Source organism: Tachypleus tridentatus, chromosome 7, assembly GCF_004210375.1.
Source record: "Tachypleus tridentatus isolate NWPU-2018 chromosome 7, ASM421037v1, whole genome shotgun sequence".
NCBI lineage: Eukaryota > Metazoa > Arthropoda > Merostomata > Xiphosura > Limulidae > Tachypleus > Tachypleus tridentatus.
The window spans coordinates 191431459-191450828 of record NC_134831.1 but is presented as its reverse complement, the minus strand read 5'-3'; the positions used below and the strand labels follow the sequence as shown (position 1 = coordinate 191450828).

The 19370-nt window shown below is 32.5% G+C and overlaps 1 protein-coding gene across 2 annotated transcripts; it reads right to left on the bottom strand.

The window, feature by feature from the left end:
• Window positions 1-1163: 1163 nt before the first annotated feature.
• Window positions 1164-13427, bottom strand: LOC143257559 (uncharacterized). Of its 2 annotated transcripts, none has more exons than XM_076516426.1 (6): window positions 13320-13427; window positions 3485-3543; window positions 2948-3025; window positions 2228-2254; window positions 1728-1760; window positions 1164-1327 (listed from the first exon to the last, which is right to left on the bottom strand). In XM_076516426.1, the coding sequence occupies exons 2-6, from the start codon at window positions 3515-3517 to the stop codon at window positions 1280-1282; spliced, it is 219 nt and encodes a 72-aa protein (XP_076372541.1). In that variant the 5' UTR covers window positions 3518-3543; window positions 13320-13427; the 3' UTR covers window positions 1164-1279. The 2 variants fall into 2 exon arrangements, with proteins under 2 accessions (XP_076372541.1, XP_076372540.1); XM_076516425.1 differs by lacking the exon at window positions 13320-13427 and adding an exon at window positions 4073-4362.
• Between the last annotated feature and the right edge of the window lie 5943 nt (window positions 13428-19370).

Genomic DNA, 19370 nt, shown 5'->3' with positions numbered 1-19370 from the left:
AAGTAACGGACTAAACTATCAGGAAAGAATTTGAAAAGCTTTTTCCCGAAGAGAACGTAGCAATGTTGAAGAACCTAATAATTTTGTTTAAGCCTAAAATAGTACCACGAGATGCGCAAGGTTCACATGCGTATGGTATTGACAATGTGAAAAAGGTTAGAGAATTTTACCAGGGAGGTACATACCCAGAAACTGAGAGCATCATTTGAGCAGTTGAAACATGTTGCTGTGAATAACAGATATCTTTTCTTTCAGATTGCTGCTTTAATCTCTGCAGTGAAAAATATGATGCAACGTTCCCAGGTATTTTTTGATCTTGCACAAACTATGTTTATAATTTCCATAACACAAGTGCCATGGGAATGCGGTTTTCAGTGCAAAATAAAATCGTGGGAGCTCTGAGGAACGAAATTAGAGTAAAGAATTTGGAAAACAAAATGATTATTGAAACAATAGAACAAAATTTAGAAGAATTGTGTAAGACAGCCTTATCTAGGAAATCCAAGTTCAAGGTTTAAAACGTAGTATGCCAAACTGAGCTCACGTCACAGTTTGGCAAGGACATGGTTCTAAAATTTAATAAATACAATAATTAACACCTGGAATTGTTTTATCACATGTCTATTTTGTGTTTTTTGAAAGTTTTAGATTTCAACAGGTTATATATAATTGTTAATATCAATCATTGCTCGTAATAAAATTGTGTTACGCTGAGCTAAACTGTTTGTGTCAGTATTAGGTCGATGAAGTTTTATGTTATAATGTCTGGAACCCAATTGTTCGTTTATTAAATCAATTTAATCATTAAATTTTCGTTTTTGCCCTTTTTGTTCTCTTTTTGGAATGTTTGTTATAAATTATATTATAATTAAAGGTCTTTTTCAGGTTTTTGCATTACTAATATGCAATAGAAGAACATAGAAACCTCACTCATTGTCTTTGCTTATTTGTTTTTTGTACAAAACTACGCAATGAGCTCTCCCGCGTTTTGTAAACCGCGGTGATTAGATCCCCGAATTTTAGTGTTGTATGTTTGTTTGAAGTTAAGCAATGGGCTATCTGTTCTTTGCCAATTAGGGATATCGAGACCCGGTTTCTAGCGTTGTAAGTCTCGCAGACATATTGCTAGGCCACACTGAGGAGAAATCAGGCGTAAGAAAATATAAGGTAAATATTTTATTTATTTCATCATCTAAACTAAACTTTCAAAAAAAAAAACTTCTTGGATCTTTAAATGATACTCTTCAGTTGTTGATGAAGAGGACATATTGTAGGTCACTTAAAGGATCCCATTCTTCCAGTCATTGTATGCTTTGTTTATACATTTCTGAAACAAGTAAAATAAAATCATAATAAAGTGAAATTTTTGCTAATAACAAAAACATTTTAATTATCTTGACTGATTTAGGTATAAGTAGCCGTAAATTTATCACAAGAACTATAAACATATAACGTTATTTAACTCATTAACTACGACATACACTCACAATATGCTTTTATTAATAAATAATCTCTGAATCGATAACTTGTTAGCAATAATTTTGCAAACGGTTTGAGAAACAGTTTTATATAAAATTTGTTACAGGTTATTTATAATAATACTGGTCAAAGGTTACAATCTCACACAATATGTTAAATATAGATATTTTCGTTTTTCTGTTGAACTTAAGTCACCTATGTTTTTATAAAGTAACGCATTTAATAAACTTTTGATCTATTACACTTACTTCTACAACTGGATATTCAATGATGTCGTGGTCCTAAGGGATTGGAAAAGTCCATTAGTGTTAATAAACTGTCTTCATATGTTTATTAAAAAATATCCAATACATTTACTAGTACCAACTGATTACAAATCTTAGATTCTAGTTTGACATTAACGCGTTTTAAACACGCAGAAATTTTACCTTGTTAAGTTTGGGGAGGCGTCTACCATTTTTCAAAAAGCAATGTTAAGACAAATTATCAGAAAATATCAACAAATAATATTGTTTATGGTTATAAATCCATACTAACACCATCTGATATTTTATAACTTAAACGTTAAATGTTTGAGATCCAAGTACAAAAAACATACAAACAAACACAAACTTCTGAGACAAACACATAAAGTGCGCTTAAGTTTTGTAACTAAACATTAATAAACCTTACTATTTTTGTCCATTTAATATCGGAACTAGAAAAATAAGTGTTTTAATGTTTGTTTGTAATAACAAGTGATACTTACATAGTTTTCGTGAGCACATTCAAAAACCTGAAAAAAACAACAACAAACAAGATTATAGTGAATACCAAATTAAATATCTTTTTCCACTTTATTTATTATAGTCATAGCGAATCTGTTCCATGTTGTTGTTTGGTTACAGTCGAAGTGATTATCATAATTAGATATTATTAGTAATAGACAATTTGATATTGCATTAGAAGCGAAGATTTATTTCTCACATCATTACAATAAATGGGTATAAAATAAAAACAGCTCAAGAGAATTCCTGCTAATGATAAATATAAATGAACAATCATATGTAGAATGGGAGTTAACCATAATATTACATGTACTGCACTATTTACACAAGTAATTGTGTTTAACATATATTTTATCAACTGACACCGAGGAGGTAGTCAAATTGCGTATTCTAAAGACTGCTGGTATGGGTATTAAAACTTTAATTACAATAAACTACAGAACAAGATTAACCTAAAAAGGTCTAAACATTGTTCTGTACTGTATTTTAATACCCTTACCAGTAGTCTTTAGAATACATTTTTACTTCAAATGGGTTTCTCGTTATCATTAATCGAGAGTCAATCTAAATTAGTGATGAGATATGATAAATATTATATTGGAAATCAATAATAAAGATAACTTATTAAAAATAGCTTTGTTTAACAAGTCAAAATTTAATGAATCCATTAAATAGGACTGTTAACACATTCCAGTCTTTACCTCATCCCATTTATCGCACAAAGCTTCATCTGTTTCAGCATTATTCTGGATTCTGCATTGTTCAAACATGTCTTGATACTACAATATATGTAAAATATACAACAAACCAAAATTCATAAACAGGAAAGTTTGCTTAATGAGATAATCCACTAAGAAGTTTTATCTTACAATTTTATTATCAAATAAATCAAGCGACACGGTTTACATTTCGTCATGAAACCCACATTGTAATGTAAATCCCCATTAAAATCTCCGTTTATATCTGAGAAACAAATCTGATAATTATCTTTAATAACTTTTATGGTTTGTAATATTAACAAAATTTATACGGGTCAATTTACAAATAATTTGTAGCGTGATAAAAAATAAATTCACACTAAACATATTTTAAAACAGTACATTTTTCTTTTTATCAATAAGTGATATAACTGAAGTGAATAAAACAACACCAAAAATGTAGAAAATTAAATGCATTAAGGCAAAATGAAAACATCACTTTTGACTTAGGGAAGAACTAATGTATCATCTGGAACTCACGTCTTTAGGTTCAAAAGTCATGCATGCTCTCATGGCATTGGCGGCATTAGGACTGGCTTCTGTTAAAAACCAAAAGAAACAACTGCAAAATGTATTTTAATTGAAAGCTGAAACACGGCTCTTAACAGCAGTTAAAAACACCAACATTTTGACATTCTAATGTTATTCGAAAATATAAGAAGAATATAAATTATTAATCACGTTTTTTGTCTTCTAGAAGTTAGATATCTTTCTTTTTTGTTTGTTTTCTTATCAGAAACACAGACATAAAATTAGACTAATAGCAATGTTGCCGAAACAAAGCAAGCGTTCTACTTGAAACTTGTTCACAAGAGCAATAGAAAAAGCACAGAGACACATACCACTTATATTCTAGTTAAAAAGTCATACACAGACATCAATAAAAACAAGTTAAATGACGTATTTAGTACGAAGAAAGAAATTTAAGTTTTCTATTTCTAAATACACGATGCAAAACAAACTATACTACTTGTATGTATATATCTATATATAAGTCAAACAGTAATATGTGCTTTTTAATTAATACACCTTTGGAACATCAATATAAATTCAGCGAGAGAAACTTACTGCATAACAAGTGAAAAATTATTTCATCTGGATGACCGTAGACGCAAGCAAAGACACTTATCAGAACTGTTATAGTAATAACCTTCATTGTTGAAAGATATGACACTAGCTGATAAACAAAGATCGGTGGTCTATAAACGTTTGTTTGATGTACTAACTTTATATTAATTAAAGAAAAAAAAAAAAAGAGAGATATCCCGGTCACGTGAAAGATTTGTAAACTACCCATCCACAGCAAACAAATTGCGTCCTATTATTGGGTACAGTGTCTCAAAACCGACCGTTACTGGTTACATTTCCCTGTCGAATGAAGTCATACTTTCTCAGAAAAACTAGGCATGGAAATGTATTCTGTATACACAGATTTGTTGGAAAAGCAGAAGAAGAAATATGTTTAGCAGCAGGAAAAAAGGCAAATTTATATAATGTATACATAGGCTTACAGCTACAAAGTTCAAGCAACTAATTACCCCACAAATAAAAATTAACATACGACAGTGTTTCAGTCTTAACACACTTAACAGAAGCATTTTATCATAGAACATGAATAATAAAAATCAAACTTTCAAAAGCATTGTTTAAAAGTAATATTTGATGTCATTTAAAATATGCTTGCATATGCTCTTTGTGAAATAGCGCTAAACGTTAAGTTTCAACTGGTAAGCTTTTTACGAACCCTCTTGAGGTTGTTGGTGCAAGATTTCTCAGCCTTCAGTTTAAACTTTGTTTACGTTGAATGTAATGTATACAAATATCACTTACACCTACTGTGATGTGCTTTTATTGTACTTAGAACATATTATCACATGTCTATACAAATGGAAATTAAGCTATTTTAGTAATGTTTTGATTTCATTACGTATGGCTACAACTGAAACAGTTTAAGACATTTTCGTACATCTCACATGTTAACAGTAATCGTAAATGTATTACTTAACATGAACTTTGAATTAATATCCTACTGAGTTTCAATAATCGACGAAACGTTTTCGAATGCTTAATACGAAATAAAAGTGGAAATAGTTTTTTATAGCTTTGTAGGTAAAACGATGTGGGTTCATATCATAGATAGACTAAACTGTTGGTAGGCAACCTGAATAAGTTACGCATGAGTAAGCAATCGGCATTTAAGTGAGCACTGGCTATATTGTTGTTTTTCAGAGCAAAGCCACATTGGATTGATTTCATTTGTGTGTGTGTTTTTTCTTATAGCAAAACCACATCAGGCAATCTGTTGAGTTCATCAAGGAGATTCGAACCTCTGATTTTAGCGCTGTAAATAAGTAGATTTACTGCTGTACCACCGGGGAGAATCGAACTATTGGTTTTAGCTTTGTGATACGTAAACTTACCGCTGATACTCTTTAGAAAGGCGATCCTTGCTGAATTAGAAAATTTATGTTTGAAATTGTAATTAGCAATACCTACCGTACACTTACATTTTTATATTAAGAAGATTATGTTACTTCATACATCATATTAAAAACAACGTAGAAAGACAATGTCAAAACTTAGAGACAAAAAGAAAACAACAGTTAGGCCGTGAAAAAAGTAAACCATGGTTAAAATTTAAGGCAACGCAAATATAGAAACATAAATATTGATATATAACTGAAATACTAGCATGACACGCAGAACAAATATTTTTTTCAGTTATGTAAAGACTTTACTACAGCATTTTCGAGACCAATTAACTAATAAATTTGCTATTTGTAGTTTGTCTTTAGTGCTCTTTACTTACTTTGTTTCTTTTCTCTTCGCAGCCCTAGTGTTACCTCCTCTTGTGATTTTTGCATAGCTATATCATGTTTGTAATTTATACTTAAAGTGGTAATTATGATAGTGCACACCCATGATTCATCGCTCTGAGAGAAAGTTTAAGATGATTCAGCATTCCAGCTGAGTTTTTCACTCGAGTTTTTTTTTTTTCTTTTAGTTTCCATTATATAAAATCCACACTATGACCAAATGAAGTCTACACCACTTTCAACTAATATTGAACCTATACAACTTAATCATTCCAATAATGGATACTATCAATACGTAAAGTTGTTAATATAAATATGGAAGTTCGTTTTCCAGTCATATGCATAGCATTTCGCTTAGAAAGATAGTTTGAGGCTATTCAAATTTCCTGGTAAAATGTTTGGTACTTTCTTGAGGTGAACTCATGGGTTAATGTATGATAACCGTATTTACTTCATAATGTTGTAAGTGAGCTCTTGAATTAAGTTGAATACTGAGTGGAAATTCCAAGGGTTACGCCACTGGGCATCAACATATTGTACGGATACTTGCTACTTCGAAGGAGGTAGAGGAAAGTTCCTTTACCAACGTTACCAGTGGCCTTCTGGAAGGATACTTTTATTGATTTTTCCTTTTTTATTTACTAGCTAATCCATATATCACTTTATTTTCCAACAGTCTCTCTGTGAATGTTGACGCACACCTTTCATAGTTATCACCTTTCTAGTGCAAAGATCGATATATTTCCATTCTAGAATTGAATAAGAGTGCTTCTCGTGCGAGTTTATTATTTAGTTTTGCATACGGCCAATTAGAGGGAGGTCCAGGGGGGCCATTTGGCCCGGTCTTCAAGTTCAAAGGAGGCTTCAAATTTAGACACTACTTTTTTGCATTAATTAAATTACATTACTTGTTTTTATGTGTCTCTCGATTAAACCAGTATGGGACATACACTCTCAGCTTAGAACTGGAAATTATATTTACGAATCAAATATTCATATCATATTTCACATTTATTTCGAGTTGTCTTATTTTGTTCCATATGTCATCATTTTTTTTTATTCTAGCCAGGGATCTCAAAAAATAGAAGTGGCCCGGGCTTCTCTGAGAGGCCTGGTTCTACCGCTGCATGGTCTAATAGATTCATCCAAGTGATGGTCTTACGATCTTAAAATATAATTACTTTGATTTCTGCCATCTATCAAAACATCTGCTACTCTGAATTGTATGCCTGTAAGCCAGTTGCAAATAAAACGTTGGTGATATTGTATTTGTGATTCACTGCTTTCAGAAATCCAGGGAAAACTTGTTGTATTCGTTCCAGCTGAAGACAATGAATGCACAAACAGCTTTCCCACTATCTATGGTGGAGGAACCATCTGTGGCTTCAAACAGACGATGACATGCTCTTCCCGATTTATCTTCTATTAAATTTCTACATTATTTCTAGGCTGACTTTTACAGATCCAAGTGTCATCAGATATCTATTACACATGGTTAAGAGTTGGTGGTGATGCATTACTTCATTTGTGGATAAATAGCATCTGTATTTTGAAATGCCTTTTAGGCAATCTCTTGCGTGGACAGAAACTGAAAGGTTGTTGTGGAGCTAAAATGTCTCAAGTGAAAAGGCAGCCACACATTAATGGAAAATATGGTCTTTACACTTTGTGAAGAGTTTTATTGTAAGTATATCTGTGTTCTGTAATGATGTTAATGCCTGTGAGATGTAATACGGCTTTGATGAGGTAGTTGTAATACATCCTGTGAGTGCAGAAATAGTAGTTCTGTGTCTTTTCAATTTTATTATGCTTTGAATACTCGTAATTTAAAATACTTTATGGGAATTTAGATGAGAACAAAGTGAAATTCTGTTTTAAATAGTGACCGAGAAGTGAACATTTGAGGTGTTCGAAGATACCTTTATCTTCCTTCGCCCTGCAAGAGGTAAACATTACTAATCTAGAAATTAAGTACAATAACTACAGTAGAGAGTTAATTCTGGGCGTCATAATAATAAGGCTTTAATGAACGAGGTAGGTGAGACAGACATGAAATAAGATAAAAGAGACAAAGTTTCCGTCAAGGTTGGTAAGTAGACGAGAGTGAGCAGTATGATGCCGACAAACCATCAACAAATGGACCTTTTCAGGACCTGATATGGATCTGTAAATACAAATGCCATAGCTAGATTCTATACATCAAATGCTTAGAATTTAAGGATGGGGGATGCAAAAATCCCGAGAAAACCCACGTTCACTGAACGAGACCGAATTAAAGAGCGTTCAGTGCACAGTTAAAGTATAGACTGGAGTTGTGATGAAGTAATAAAACCTGAAAAATACTAAAATACATGTATGTGGTTAGACATTCAATAATTTAATTAGAATTAGTTTATACGGATGTCGTCATGTATGAGGTAGTATGGCAAAATGTATTTTTTCCAGGTAAGGGGAATAACTACTACAGGAAGAAAATGTGTAAATAGAGAGAGTTACGGTTTATGCCTTTAGTATTGTAAGTTTCAGCTAATGTGAGAAGTCTAGATTTGATGTGGAATAGCTCCAAATGGTTCTCAACGTAGTGAAAAGGTGTGTACCAGTGAAAGATGGTATTCTACTCGAACTAGATACTTGGTTTTGGAGTTTTTGTAACTTAGATAACTGTGTTTCGACATATAATGAATATTTTAAATGCATAATCCATGATAGGGAAGTAAAACTTTTGTGGAGCATAAACAGCTGATGTACTTCAATTTTCTTTTATGCTGGTTGTAAGTTTCAGTGTATTGATGTCTTTGTTTGGGTTGTCAAGGTGAGCTAGATCAATGGTGTAGTCCCCCTCCAATACAGCGGTAAGTCTTCGGATTTACAATGTTACACTCAGGGGTCCGATTCTCCTTGGTGGACACAGCAGATAGCCCGATGTGGCTTTGCTGTAAGAAAACACCCAAACACTCCACGGTGTAAACGTTGAATAGGACTAAAAAGAGAGATGTTCCTTGACGCAGACCATAGTTGATAGTGATCCAATTTGATAGGTAGTTTATGTGCTTCGTAAGACATCTTTTGGTAGTTAGTGTACCAAAACTTATCTTCTTATGTTACACTGACACAGATCTTTTACAATTTGTCAGCAGCAATGAGCATCTGAATTCTATTGTAAACGTCTCCAACGTATATGACGATAATGATAAGATATTTTACCTAGCTTCAAGCCTTTCATATAAATCAGCTTCTCTTCCTCTGTGAGTTTTGCCTGATTATGATGGTAGTAAAGGTTCAATCTGATAAACAAGCCTTCTAGCTATAGCCTTCTTTGTGAATTTGCCAGTGATTTTTTATGGGACGATGATTCAAAGGCCTATAAGAAGAGGATGACCCTTCATGGGATTTGATATTCCATATTTCAGAGAAGTAACTTGCTTAGCTATGTTGATACTCCAACATTAAATTCAACGTTTTGATTTCAACAAAACTCTTAAAAGTGAAGATTCTAATGTTATCTGGTCCAGAAGCTCCATCTTTAGATATATTTATGGCTTTTTGTGTGTGTAATATTACTGTTAATGTTAGAGTTTATATCAAAATGTAATTGCAGTTCAAATATGGAGTTGATTGCATACTTTTCAAGCTATATCGCTATTATTATTCAATCAGTCTGGGTGTTACTTTTGTAAAAGTTGCTAAATTGACTTCGGTCGATGGTAAAGAGATACAGTATCACCTTTCATATACCGTACACATTGATGATTCAAATTTGTGTAGGTAATTTCCAGTGAGATATATGAATGATTTTAATGTCAATGAATATTGTTCCAACTCAATTATAACAAATGTTACAATCGGTACTGCTTTTGTATCGAACTACAACGACTATACTAGCTTCTGAATGGCTCAGAATGCCCAGGAGGTTAGGGACAGCACTTAGTCATCACCATCCACCACCAACTCTTGGGCTACTCTTTTACCAATGAATAGTTGGATTGACTGTCACATTATAACGTCACCACGGCTGAAAGAGCGAGCATGTGTGGTGTGACGGGGATTCGAACCCGCAACCCACGTTTTACGAGTCGAGCGCCTTAACCACTTGGTTGGGCCATTAAGTACTTGCATTATCTTGATAGAAACTTCCGCTAGTAACCAAGTTCTTGATCTATCTCTCTAAAAACTCAAGGGAACGAATGTTTATTTCACCTTCTTAGGAACCTGCACGAGCTTGTACGTTTATACTTTATGTTGTTAGAGACTTTGGCAAGTAACCAAATAATTATTTTGTCTCTTACAGACTTAATCAAGAAACCCTTCGCGAGAAACCGAAAGCTTAATTTATCTTACTTGAAACCTACACAAACCGTTAGGTTCTACTTTATTTTGCCAGAGATCGGTAGGTGAAAATACTCATCATACGTTGCTGGAGACCTATGTAAGGAACCAAATTCATAATATTTCTTATCAGAGACCCGTACGAGCAACTTAATACTATTCTGTCTTGCTAGAGACCTACTTAGACAATCAGAAACTAGTAAATAACCAAATGCCTACTTTCTCATAACAGAGGTCAAAGAAAGAAGCTAGAAGCTTTATATATCGATAAAAGTCTACGTGAATGAATAAGTGCTACAAGAAAGCTAAACGAGCAACTAAAGTCGTTAGAGACCTGTAAGGGGAACCAAGTGTTCATCTTATTTTGTTATGGATCCGTGCAAGCAACCAAGTTCGTAGTTTGTTTTTACAGAGACCCATACTACAGTAGGAACGAGATGATAACTTATCTTGTTTATAAACCTATATGGTCAATCAAGTGCTAAACTGCTCTTACTAAAGACATAGACTAGCAAGTAAATGCTTACTTTATTTTGCTAGATAAGGTAAAAACAGTCAAATGATTTTTATTTAAAGTCAAATTTTAGCGGCTATCAGAGACGGCACGAGTGAATAGTTAGACCTAGTACATACTTAGGCCAGCAACTAAGGTCGAGGCCGAAATTCATTTTGACATTTATTTACTCAAGTAATCAATTAGATAATTTTTCGTAGTATAGACCTATACGAGCGACAAAGTGTTTAATCAAATCACTGTAGGCCTAATCGAGCAGTCAAGTGCTTCTTTTATCTTGTTAAAGGCCTACGAAAGCAATTAAATTCACCATTTATGCGTTATAAACCAATACGTTATTTCATCTTCCTTGGTTGCTGTTTTTTAGTAGTGACCTACTCTGGTACCGTTATTTTTTATTTATTTGTCTAAAATATTGTAGTAAAATCAAGCTCATCTATTTGGGTTTTTAGAGTCCTATATATGCAACCACGTACTTAGTTAATCTCATAGAAATCTAGGCCAGCAAACTATTGCTTACTCATTTTGTTAAAAACCTACAAGAACAAGTTATATTTATTTTATCTTCTTACAGGCCACAAAGTATTTAATTTATCTTACTAGAGGCTTAAAGATTAACCACGTAGTTAGTTTATGTCGCTAAAGGCTTTCGTAAAAGTCGAGTGCTTACTTATCTTGCTAGAAGTCTACAAACATTATGCCTTCTTTCATTAGGTAAAAAGTGCTTAATTCTTAAAAAAAAACTAACAAAACGAAACACATCACTAAACGGTCACATAACTACTTCAACTGATAAATGTATTTAAATCATCATATTAAATAATAAAATAACGTATTCGATTTTTGTTTCTTGTTAAGTACAAAGTTGCTCAAAGGGCTATTTGAACTGTGTTCACCAGAAATATTGAAATTTTCTGTACCACTGTAAATGGAGGGGTGGGGGTCGAACGTCTGCAATTTTACCCCACATCATTGGTGGGTCCTTTACTGATATTCTTTTATCTGTACGTACTTATAAACACATAGAACTTCTTATCACCTGGCTTCACCCCTTATTCCCACTTACAGTGAAACTATTCGATAAAGAATCTCACTGACGGACATTTTTTTAAACTGAAGTCCGCATAAATTTGGAGGTCATGATTAAAGAGAGTTTACTTATTAAATAAAATATCCCATCTTAAATAAAATTGAACGACACTTGTCTTAATGAATTCTCATTACCTATATAGATACAAATAAACGATTTAGGTCATTAAATATGTTGTTATTCTTTACCTCAGTTCGTCATCAATTATTAAATGTTTCTTAAAACTCTTTTTGGTGAGAAAGGAGATGATAATATCAGATATAGTTTGTGCTCTGAAACTGAGTGGTGCTACCAAACAGTGGTACAAAAAAGAACTGCAAAGTGGGGGTGCTTGGCGACATACAGATTTTACAACGAGAAATTTAAAATACAAATCGGAGCTGCTTTTAGCAGCCCCCGTGCTATCAAATGCAGCTCAATCAGGAAGGGGAGGGCTTGTCCCTCACAAGAGTTAATATAATAATATAAATCAAATACTACAGCACCCCCACTTCCGACACCTCTGCCATCAAAGCAGTACAAGATATTTTCTTTGAAGAGTTTAGGTTAATAGTTAACAAATACATAAAAAATAACTATGTTTTAAATCATTTTAACCTTTGATATGAATATTTCATCCAATATGCAGGAGTTTATTGATGTCTTTAGAAAATCATTCGTCAAATGTTTTTCATTACATATACTGTTTATTAGTATCAAACATTTGGTTCATATAATCATTCAAAACTCAGGTAGGTTTCGGTATTACATGATTTAGAACGTTTCGCATACAACACAAAAGAGAAATATTAAAATCAGCCTCGAAAGATTTTTTTAAAGTTTGCTACAACATACATACTAAGAGGAAATGTGTTAATAAATTTGTTGGGAAAATTTCCTCGATTCTTCGAATGGAACGATAGTTGATCGGTAGTCAGGAAGTCACGCACGTGCTCACTGTTGCTGAAAGTCAGGAATATTTGATAAGAAACGTATGTTATCCATTTTTCAAGGAAAACAGTACATAGGTGTTCGACTCGGGATATTAATGTCAGATTCGAAGCATAAAAATAATATTTTCTAAGAGACGAAACTTTAAGAGTAAACGGAAATTATATTGATTCCTTGAAATGCAATATTGGCTCCACATAATTATACACTTGATCACAGCAGAGCAAATCAATGACATTAGGAGAGTTTGTAATTTAAAAACTTGTTAACCAATGAAAGAATCATAGTCATAGATTCAAAAATACTAGTTACATAGCGAAAGGAAATTAAACAAGTTTTACCTGAAAGATGTACAAAAACCATAGAGATGTTCTGATTATCTCCTTCAATTATTGATACTTCTCTTAACTAATAAAGCACAAAGTTTAATACAAAATGAGCATTTTGTAACCTGATTACAAGTAATGCAACCAGATTACTTTAGAAATAAAGCAAAATAATACGAAATGACTATCAGGCTTTAATAATATACACTGAGCTAACCCTAACTCCTAGTTCAGCATCTAGTAAAAATGTTCGTTTTGAAATAAAAGTTGGAAGAATATCTATCAAATTCTTCAGAAATTATACTCAACTTACTGCTATAGTCGACTCCAACTCTGAATAACTGGAACAAAGGCAACTAGCTGACCAATGGCACCCACCGGCCAGTGATATTTGACCGTCGCCCCTATGACATACGCTGGGCTCCTGAGTGAGGATTGCGAATTTTGTAGTAGCTTAGTATCTGCTCGTAAGTCAAAGACTATCGGTTTCACAATCCGGCAATAAAGAAAACTTTGTACCAAAGTATCTGTGTGGTACAACGTCAATGCATCAAATTAAATTATCTATGTATGGATATTCATATATCCACTATTACAGTTTAGTAACTACCAGTTGAAGCCATTTTTAAAGAAAATCATGGTATCTATGAAAAGAAAATCAAACAAATTTCTAAGTAGCAAAGTGTTTTTTTATGTGCATGTTTATTGTAGCGTCTTTCAGTAGCCACATTATCAATTCTAATCAAACTATACGTAAGTAAGAAAAACAAAAGTTTCATATTTTCGTAATTTGTAATTTATCTTAAATTAATATTCTGTTTAAATTGATAACTCACCATAATTAGAAAATTTTTCTTCTACTGAATATAACTAATTATTTTAGCACGTTACGTTTCAGTTATTGTTGAATATTTTAAATGAATAGAGACAATTATGTATTAATATTTCACATAAACGTGAGCAGTTATGAAAACAGCATTTACCAATTTTTTTAAAATCAAAATAGTTATTGTGCAACAATTGTTCCAACTTTACGAAAATCAGCGATTAGGCCTGAGTGTTTTCTTGGTAAGTGTTATGTGCACGTCAGCTATTAAAATTACTAGTTTTTCACTGAGTGTTTAGTGTTTAGTACATGGTAATGGATCGAGAAGAAAAATATCTGCCGCGTTCAATCTATTGAATTATTCTGTTCTGTTATGCTTGCAAGTAACTAATAAACACACTTATAGCCTTATCTAAACATCTAATTGTCATTATGCGTGTTTTACAGTTTGTGAAACTCCTAATATCATCGAAAAGTACTGCTGAAATGGAAAACTGAGAATTATTTAATGAGCCAAAATGTTCATATTTCATTATGCTTTTCCTATGCCAACCGAAAAATCTTTGAAGCTTTCGCAATGGCTTTAGTACGACAGAAAAGCATTTTAAGATTACTTGGAAATTAGCTAAAAAATTATAATTCTGATGTAAAAGATGTTCTCATTACGCCTTAGTTTTCTTACAGAAATATGTGCTCCTTTAAAGAGCTTAGGTACAAGTTGAAACAGGAATTACCAGTCACTAATAAATTAACATTAGATAACTGCAACATGTAAAAGCTAATAATTTTGTTTTAATAATGTATTTCATATTATAATATTTTTTTTCCATTATTTATCTGTTTAATTGGATTATTATGTTTTTAGATTTATCTATTATAATTGAAATAGGTTATTGTTTTTGTATGCTCTTTATAATACATTTTTCTGACCACCATATAAATAAAAATTCACTTTCAAATATCTAATTTATTATAATGAAAAACTATTCGAGATTAAATTTTCTATTATTTCTTGTTTAACGATGTAACAATAAAAATCATATTATTCTCTAATGGATTTATATATATATTTGTTTAAATTTTTTAACATTATTAGATCAATTAATTTCTCAAATTACCTGTTTTATATTTTAAATAATTACAGTTCCTTTTGATATCAATTTAACTTGAATAGTAAGTATGTGATAAATAAATTATTGATCCATTTTTCTTCTGGGAAAAAGTGAATTAGTTTAGTTAGTTAGTTAGTTATCACCATTAGATTCCATCTAGGAACATAGGGCCGCAATCTCTTGCGGATTCTTCAACAAGTATTTAAGTGAGTAGGTTGTTAGCCCACTGCACCGAGCCGTCCCTAATTTAGCAGTGTAAGACTAGAGGGAAGGCAGCTAGTCATCACCACCCACCGCCAACTCTTGGGCTACTCTTTTACCAACGAATAGTGGGATTAACTGTCACATTATAATGCCCCCACGGCTGGGAGGGCGAGTATGTTTAGCGCGACGCGGGCGCGAACCCGCGGATGACGAGTCGCACGCCTTAACACGCTTGGCTACGCCGGGCCGTTTAGAGAAGAAAGAATTTGTATATCTGAAAATTTATAAACAATATTGATATTATTACATTTATAATACGTTTTGTTATTGAAGACATTAATAATTACACTGCACAACAAAGTTTTTGCTTCTTGAGCACTGTTGGGTGTTCTTTATAAATTTTTGGCTGCTGATCACGAAAATCACAACCAAATTTGCCCATCACGTACGGTTTCATCGAAATCTTCAGATTTGCCACAATGGAAAAACGATATCAGGGCAACTGGAATCCGTCAATGCTTGCTGACTACTGTTGGACACTGCAACGTCATGCACCGGACATTGAATACAAACGAAAATCAGGAGCAAAACACTTTTCATTATGTTGAACTTAATAGCGTATTAGAAACATAAACGCAATTAAATACGTTATTGCCGGTAAACAGTTAACTGTCTATTTCTCAAAGTTCCTACGTGATGAAGCAAAACAAAAACTATATTTGTGCATACCCACCAGGTACCTGTCACAATCAGCAAAAACTTTTCAGGAAGCAAAACTTTAAAAAAAAAACTGTGCAATGTTATTTAAGCATATCTGCTAGAAAAGAAGAATATAGAAAGTTTTCTAACTTTTACAAAGACCTGTTAAGTTTATTAACATGCAAAAATATTACTGATGAAGAAGTCAACTCAAATGAGAAATATTTCATATAAACATCAAAATATTTTTTAAAAGAGAAACATATTAAATATACAAAGTTAAATTGATATAAGTGAGCCAGAACGAAAAAGGAGGTCATTTGGTTGCAAGATAAATTAATACTCTTGAAATGCACTTACCCGGATTCCAGTGTTGTGAATAAACTTCAAAGGCGCCTAGCTAGAAGTGATCCTGGTATTAAGAGAGTGTCTGAAACATGTAAAAACAAGATATTGTTTATAATAAATCAATAGCTACAGCTGATGGACATATGGATGATAACAATAATTGTTAAACTTGATTTCTATTCAAGATCATACTTTACGCGAAAGAATTTCTAGAGGAATTATAAAACCAATTATCAAAGTTGTTTATCTACTGTTTAAAGTATAAAATAGAAACTGAAACAAACAACATTCAAGAATATATTACAAACTATGGAAGGCTTATTCTTAAAGACGTGTAAGATTTGTGGTACAAAAAAGTATCAGTTATGAACAAATTGAAGTAAATAAGTTATAATCCAGAAAGAGGTTTCACGATTATAGAAGGATTAAAAAAAAAAAAAACAGCTATATTTTACATCAAAAAGATGAAGATACAAAACATGAAACATTTACATATAAATCTAAAAACAAGAATTTTTGTAACTCATTTTGATGAACAATGGCAAGTGGCAATTGTGTCTTAACAGTTATACATATTTAAGTAAATGTTCTTTGGCTGTCTGTTCCAGTCCAAGTTACAACTGGAAAATAAATAAAAAAGCATTTAAAGAACTTTTAAACAGAAAATAACGAAAATTTTCGAAGTGATAAAGTAAACATAATTCATTAATAATCAAACAAAAATTAGTTAATGGACAGAATATGCATTGGTTTAAAATTAAAAAAACGATATAAATGCTAAGATTCTTAAAATATTCAATAAAACGTTAACAACTAAAATCGGAAATATTTCACTCCCTATAATACAAGGAATGTATTAATGTTTTAGATAAGTTATAAAAATTATAATAATGCATACAATATATCAACTAAGATGACTGCAGTTGAAGCAAGTGAAGAAGAAAATGAAAGCTACTAATGTAAAAACAATTTTAAACTGCTAGCTATAAAAACGGTGTTAACAGTTAGTATTTCAAAATATAAAAGAACATTAAAAAGTAGACAGTTCCCAAACTTTACTGAAGAGATGTTCACTTTAATTGAAATTTTACAAATTGATTCCATAACTTAAAAAATCGAAGATCTTGATAAAAAAAATTGAAGGTAGCTTCTATGAATCAAAAGATGAAGTTTATAAAATTGTAAAATAATTAGAGAAAAGAGTGTGTGTGTGTTCTTCTTATAGCAAAGTCACATCGGGCTATTGCTCAGCCCACCGAGGGGAATCAAACCCCTGATTTTAGCGTTGTAAATCCGGAGACATACCGCTGTACTAGCGGGGGCTAGAGAAAAGAATGATAAAGTATTTGTAAAAAGGTTAAGCTGTCTACATAAATTTAATTATTGGGTTAATATTACAAATATAATCTGAGAAGACTAAGTTTTACTTTTGTATTACCATTATTAATTCTTTTTCGTTCGGATTTGAACGGTTTCCTTGAAATTGTATGGGTAGTTCTTCCTTCATTCAGTTGTATAGATTGATGCTATTAGGTTCATAGGAAATTTTCAAAATAATTTTCATATTTGAATAACGTTTTACAAATTATTTTGCTTTTGAATTAATATTACATTTTTTAGTTCTGATAACATAAGGAGGATATTTCCCTAAATGATTGTTTTTAATTAAAACAAACTGATGATACTTGTTAGTTCTCACAACTACTTAGTGTTTCTGTAATTTCTAAAATATTCTAGTTTATCAATAGTAATGCTGTAATTGGTTTATTATTAATTCCTTCAAAGAGCTTCTGTTGAAACCATCAAAACAGGTTTTGTTTTCTATTTTCCTCGGAGCAGGCCCGGTATGGCCAGGTGGTTAAGGCACTCGACTTGTAATCTGAGGGTGGCGGGTTGGAATCTCCGTCACATCAAACATGCTTGCCTTTCAGCCGTGGGGGTTTCATAATGTAACAGTCAATCCCACTATTCGTTGGTAAAAGAGTAGCCAAGAGTTGGCGGTGGGCGGTGATGACTAGCTGCCTTCCCTCTTGTCTTACACTGCTAAATTAGGGACGGCTAGCACAGATAGCCCTCGAGTTACTTTGTGCGAAATTCCAAAACAAACAAACAAACAAACAGTTTATCTCTGATTTAGATCTCGGACACGAGCTCTCAGTTTATTATATTACGTACTATAATTTATCTCAGGCAACTCTCTGATTTATTATGTTACGAACATTACGTATTACGATTTTAAATCACCTAAAATTTGAATTTAGAAGTTAATTACATGTTAATATGTATCAAATTTATGACATTTTCTTACATCATTGATACACACAATTTTCTTTGTTTTAAACATTAATATATTTTAATATACAAACAACAATGCAATTTATAATAATGATTATTACAAATAATAATTTATATACAGAAGTTTTAAAACTTACAAAATATACCGACTCATCTATCTGGTCTTCAACAGAATATTTTATCGATAGTCCAGGCTCACGACGAGCCAATTAATTCTGAGTTGATATTTTCACACTTAGCTTAAGCTAGCCAACTTGGCTAGAATCACATCGCTAACAAGCTGACTTTATAGAGCCAAAGTAATTTAATGTCCTCATAGAAATACTAACGTCCGAATTTAATACACTAAAGTCAAATCGTTTATTATTATTATTATTTATTATTATGCCACTCGATTCCATGAAAGAACATAGGGTCGCAATCGCTTGCGGATTCATTAACAGGCTGGTTTTTTAAGTGAGCAGATTGTTAGCCTACTGTACAACCCCCAACCAGGAGGAGAAACCTGAGCCGTCCCCTAATTTTGCAGTGTAAGATTAGAGGGAAGGCAGCTAGTCATCACCACCCACCGCCAACTCTTGGGCTACTCTTGTACCAACGAATAGTGGGATTGACCGTCACATTATAACGCCCTCACGGCTGAAAGGGCGAGCATGTTTAGCGCGACTGGGATGCGAACCCGCGACCCTCGGATTACGAGTCGCACGCCTAACGCGCTCGGTCATGCCGGGCACCAAATCGTTTATAATGTTCAAAATATGTAAATATTTTTGGTCAAATTTTGTAGTTTTTCGATTAATAAGCATTAATCACAGTTATAGTTTCCGAAACTTGTAGGATATCGACTGTGGTTGACCAACAATAATTTGTTATCTTTAGG

Bases quoted from the DNA above. Each gene is read 5' to 3' on its own strand.
- LOC143257559 (XM_076516425.1), bottom strand. From the start codon at position 4,301: ATGGGTAGTTTACAAATCTTTCACGTGACCGGGATATCTCTCTTTTTT. The intron at 2,255-2,947 runs GTAAAGACTGGA...TGTTTTTTTCAG, and splicing joins TGTGCGATAAATGGGATGAG to GTTTTTGAATGTGCTCACGA. The intron at 1,761-2,227 runs GTAAGTATCACT...CCAATCCCTTAG, and splicing joins AATGTGCTCACGAAAACTAT to GACCACGACATCATTGAATA.